Genomic DNA, 3,821 nt, shown 5'->3' with positions numbered 1-3,821 from the left:
GCCTTGGCCTCCCAAAGTGCTGGGATTACAGGCCAGCAATAGAACATTGCTTACAAAATCAAATAAGGAGACAATATTATGTCATTAAAAGAACACATGTTTCAGAGCCCAGAATCTTGGATCTGAGTCCTGGCTCTTCCTCTACCAGCTGTGTGACCCTGAGGAAGTCACTTCAGCTCTCTGCGCCTGTTCTGTTGTCTGTAAACGAGATAATGCTGCCTACGTGGTCCCACTGTTGAGCACAAACAAGACTGTGGAGGAGAAAGTGCTCGGGGGCCCTGAAGGGTAGCTGCTGTCCTCAGGGGGCACCTGGAGCAGCAGGGGTGACAAGGAGGAGCACAGGGCACCAGGTCCTGCTTGGAAACGGCCTCACTGTCCCCCAAGGCAGCCTGCCCACCCTATGAGCCGAGGAGGGAGAAAGCAGTTGAGCAAAGAGGAACAGGCAGAAAAGGAGAAGGAGCCAGTGAGTGAAGCGATAATTGATAGTAACGAGCACGCTCGGCACAGCAGGGCTTGGACCGAGCCTTTGATCCAGGCCGCAAATGACCCCTTTCCGCCCCCCTGCAGGCCCACATGCAGGCCCGATTTGTGATCCTAAGGGTCTTGCTGGAGGCTGGCGAGGGACTGGTGACCGTCACTCCCACCACAGGCTCCGATGGGCGACCCGATGCCCGAGTCCGCCTTGACCGCAGCAAGATCCGGTCTGTGGGCAGGCCCGCCCTGGAGCGGTTTCTGCGGAGACTCCAGGTAAGCAGAGGCGTCTCACCTTGGAGGGCACCTGCCGGCCTCTGCCCTGTTCCCTACCCTGTGAACACTTCCTCATAGGCTCCTGGTCAGTTCATTCATTAAGTCTTTACACCCAGCATCACCATGTTCCGGGCACTGAGACTAGGCTGTGAGCAGTTCCTTAGGCTGTCGTGAGGGAAGGTGGACAGTAAACATGTAAGCAGTCTGTGCACGAGATAACTTCAGATCGTGAGAAGAGCTGCAAAGACAACAAAACTGTGTGATGTGATGATGAGTGTGATTAGAGGGGAAAGGAAGGTCCAGCTTAGTCTGGGTAATCAGGGAAGTCTTCTTGGAGGAGGTGTCAGTGGAGCTGGAATTTGAGTGCCAAGGAAGAACCAGCTGTGAAAAGATCTGAGCGCAGAAGCAGCAGCAAATGCAAGGGCCAGTCTTAGGATCAGAGTGAGCTTGGTGGGTTGAGGGACAGAAGGAGGCCTGGAGCGTGGTGAGTGAAGGAGGGAAAGGATGGTGGGTAGCACAGCCCTGGCTTCCCTCTCATGCAGGGATGCTGCGAGCCAGAAGACTTTCAGGGTTCTGGTGCCAGTGCTGACCGCCTGGGTAATTGAAGCGATACATTTCATCTCTCTGGGCCCCACTTTTCTCACCTGTCAGTGGGTTACACCTGATTAAATGAAACATCGTACATGCAGAACTGAGCAAACTGAATGTCGTGTTATCCAAGCCGGAGCAACACGAGACCCAGAAGTTTATGGTCCACGGACCAGCAACACTGGCACCCACAGGAGCAGGTTAGAAATGCAGATTCTCAGGCCTGTTCCAGCCTTCCGGATCAGCATCTCGGAGGGCCGGGCCCCGGGAACCTGCAAGTCTGCTAGCCCTCCAGGCGATCCTGACTCCGGCAAAGGTGAGAACCGCTGATGAGCCACTCTCTAGAGTACGGACCCTCCCGTAGCACAGGGTCCTGCGGCCTTTTCTACCTGTAAAAGGCCCAGCCTTTAATTCACAAGTTAAATCACAAATCAAGAATCATAAATCACCATATCTCTTTGCGATTTTATTCCCACTTGTCTCCTTAAGGATTTATGGCATTTTTCCATAAAAGATATTTGTCCATTAAAGTAAAGTAACTTAGAAATTAAAAATCATTAGATGCAAAGCAATGTGGTATCTTGGATTGGATCCTGGAATATAAAAAGGCATTAGTAGGAAAACTAGTGAAATCCAAATAAAGTGTTAGTTCAGCTAATGGTAATATACCAACTGTGTCAGAATTAACAACAGGTGACGCTGGGCAGGGGGCGGGTGGGAACTCTCTCTACCATCTTCGCAACTTTTCTACAAATCTAAAATTATTCCAAAATGAAGTTTATTAATAATAATAACAAATCATTAGATGGAGGAATCAAACCTACCAACTCCTAGGCCAACACGGAACTGTAGCTGAGCACTAAATTAGCACAGAGCTTTCTGGCAGCCCTTTCCGGAGACTGAGCCAGGCGGGTCTCTCTACGGGAGGAATCGTTCTGCATAATGGGGTCTCTCAGCAGTAGTTTTACAGAAAAGGTGGAATATGAAATCATTCTTGGTGTGGCTGTTTCTTGTATCAGCCCCCAGGGAAGCCCAGGGCAAAATAGCGAGACACTGAGCATGGAGGGCTTCAGCCAGGGCTCACAACACAGCCATATTTCTGGCCCACCTCGTGTTAGTAACATTGGCAAAGGTTAGGTGTCGGTATCTCTGGCTTCCGGGAAGGTCTGGAGACAGCAGGCTTAATTCCTGCGTGGACGATGCATTTGGACATGGCGCGGACTCTCCGGTTTGCCTGGGTCCTCCACTCCCTGGTACTTGAACCTGCCTTGATCACTCGTTTGTGATACCTCCTGGCTCCCACTGGCGTCTGTTGCCAACTGTCCAGTTTGACCTCCTGGGGTCTGATGTGTCAGTGTGACGAATGTGTCCTTAGCACCTTCTGGGTATTGGGTACTGCGGAGAAGGGGAAGGTGAGACCTTCGCTTTAGCCTTTCCCTGGGAGATCCCAGTTGGTGTTATTGACTCCAGGGCGAGGGAAAGTCGCTCTACACCTGGGTCTAAGAGGCTTTCCCCGAGGGAGCCCGAGGTTTGAGTCTTGCTTTGCCACTTGAGGATTGGCAGAATGAATAAGGATCAGACCCACAAAAAGTCAGCCATTTGGAAAAGAACTAAATAGAACTCTGAAATAAACTAGATAAGCACTGAAATTTTAAAAGGCAGGTTACAGGTTGTAGGTCCAGCTGAAGGTAAAAGAGATTATAAAGCATGTAGCACAGAGAGACAAAGACGGAAAATTTAAAAGAAGTTAAGAGACGGAGGAGAGTATGAGAAGGACTAATGTGCCTCTGACCAAAGTTCCAAAAGGAAAGCAGAGAGAAAAGGTAGGAGAGGGAATGTAAGATGAGATAGTGGCTGAGAATTTTCTAGAATTGATTAAAGTCAACGATTCATAAATCCAGGAGGCTCAAGAAATCCCAAGACGGACAAAGGAAAGCCCTATCTAGAAACATCACAGAATGATGCAAAACACCAAAGATGTGGAGAAAATCCTAAACGCAGCCAAAGAATAAAGACAAGTGACCTGAACAGAATGGTATTAACTGAGCGCGGACTCAGCTGCTGCAGGCAACGGGACGATGGCGGCACCGCGCTGAGAGTAGATGACTTGTCGATACCCAGTAAAGTCATCCTTTAAGAATAAGAGTGAGGCTGGGCAGGGGGCTCACCTGCAATCCCAGCACTTTGGGAGACCGAGGTGGGAGGACCGATTGACCAGCCTGGGCAACGTAGCTAGACCTCTTCTCTATAAACAATAAAAACATTAGCCGGGTGTGGTGGCGTGCGCCTCTATTCCCAGCTACTCGGGAGGCTGAGGCAGGAGGATTGCTTGAGCCCAGGAGTTGGAGGTTTTACTGAGCTGTGATTGTGCCACTGCACTCCAGCCTGGGCGACCGAGTGAGACCCTGTCTCTAAAAGTATTTTCAAAATAAATGTAAGAAGAGCGTAATGGTAATACCTACCTTGTCTGCACATCAAATGAGACA

The 3,821-nt window shown here is 50.1% G+C and overlaps 1 protein-coding gene across 1 annotated transcript in view; it reads left to right on the top strand.

Moving 5' to 3' along the window:
• DPP3 (dipeptidyl-peptidase 3) overlaps positions 1-3,821 on the top strand; it is a 20,414-nt gene that overhangs the window by 12,225 nt on the left and 4,368 nt on the right. Inside the window, exons 15-16 of the mRNA XM_012664908.1 lie at positions 568-747; positions 1,290-1,319. Coding sequence (XP_012520362.1) covers positions 568-747; positions 1,290-1,319 — 210 coding nt within the window. The remainder of the gene's footprint in view (positions 1-567; positions 748-1,289; positions 1,320-3,821) is intronic.

This window comes from Propithecus coquereli, unplaced genomic scaffold (assembly GCF_000956105.1).
Source record: "Propithecus coquereli isolate 6110/MARCELLA unplaced genomic scaffold, Pcoq_1.0 Scaffold120, whole genome shotgun sequence".
NCBI lineage: Eukaryota > Metazoa > Chordata > Mammalia > Primates > Indriidae > Propithecus > Propithecus coquereli.
This window is presented reverse-complemented; position numbering and strand designations above follow the sequence as displayed.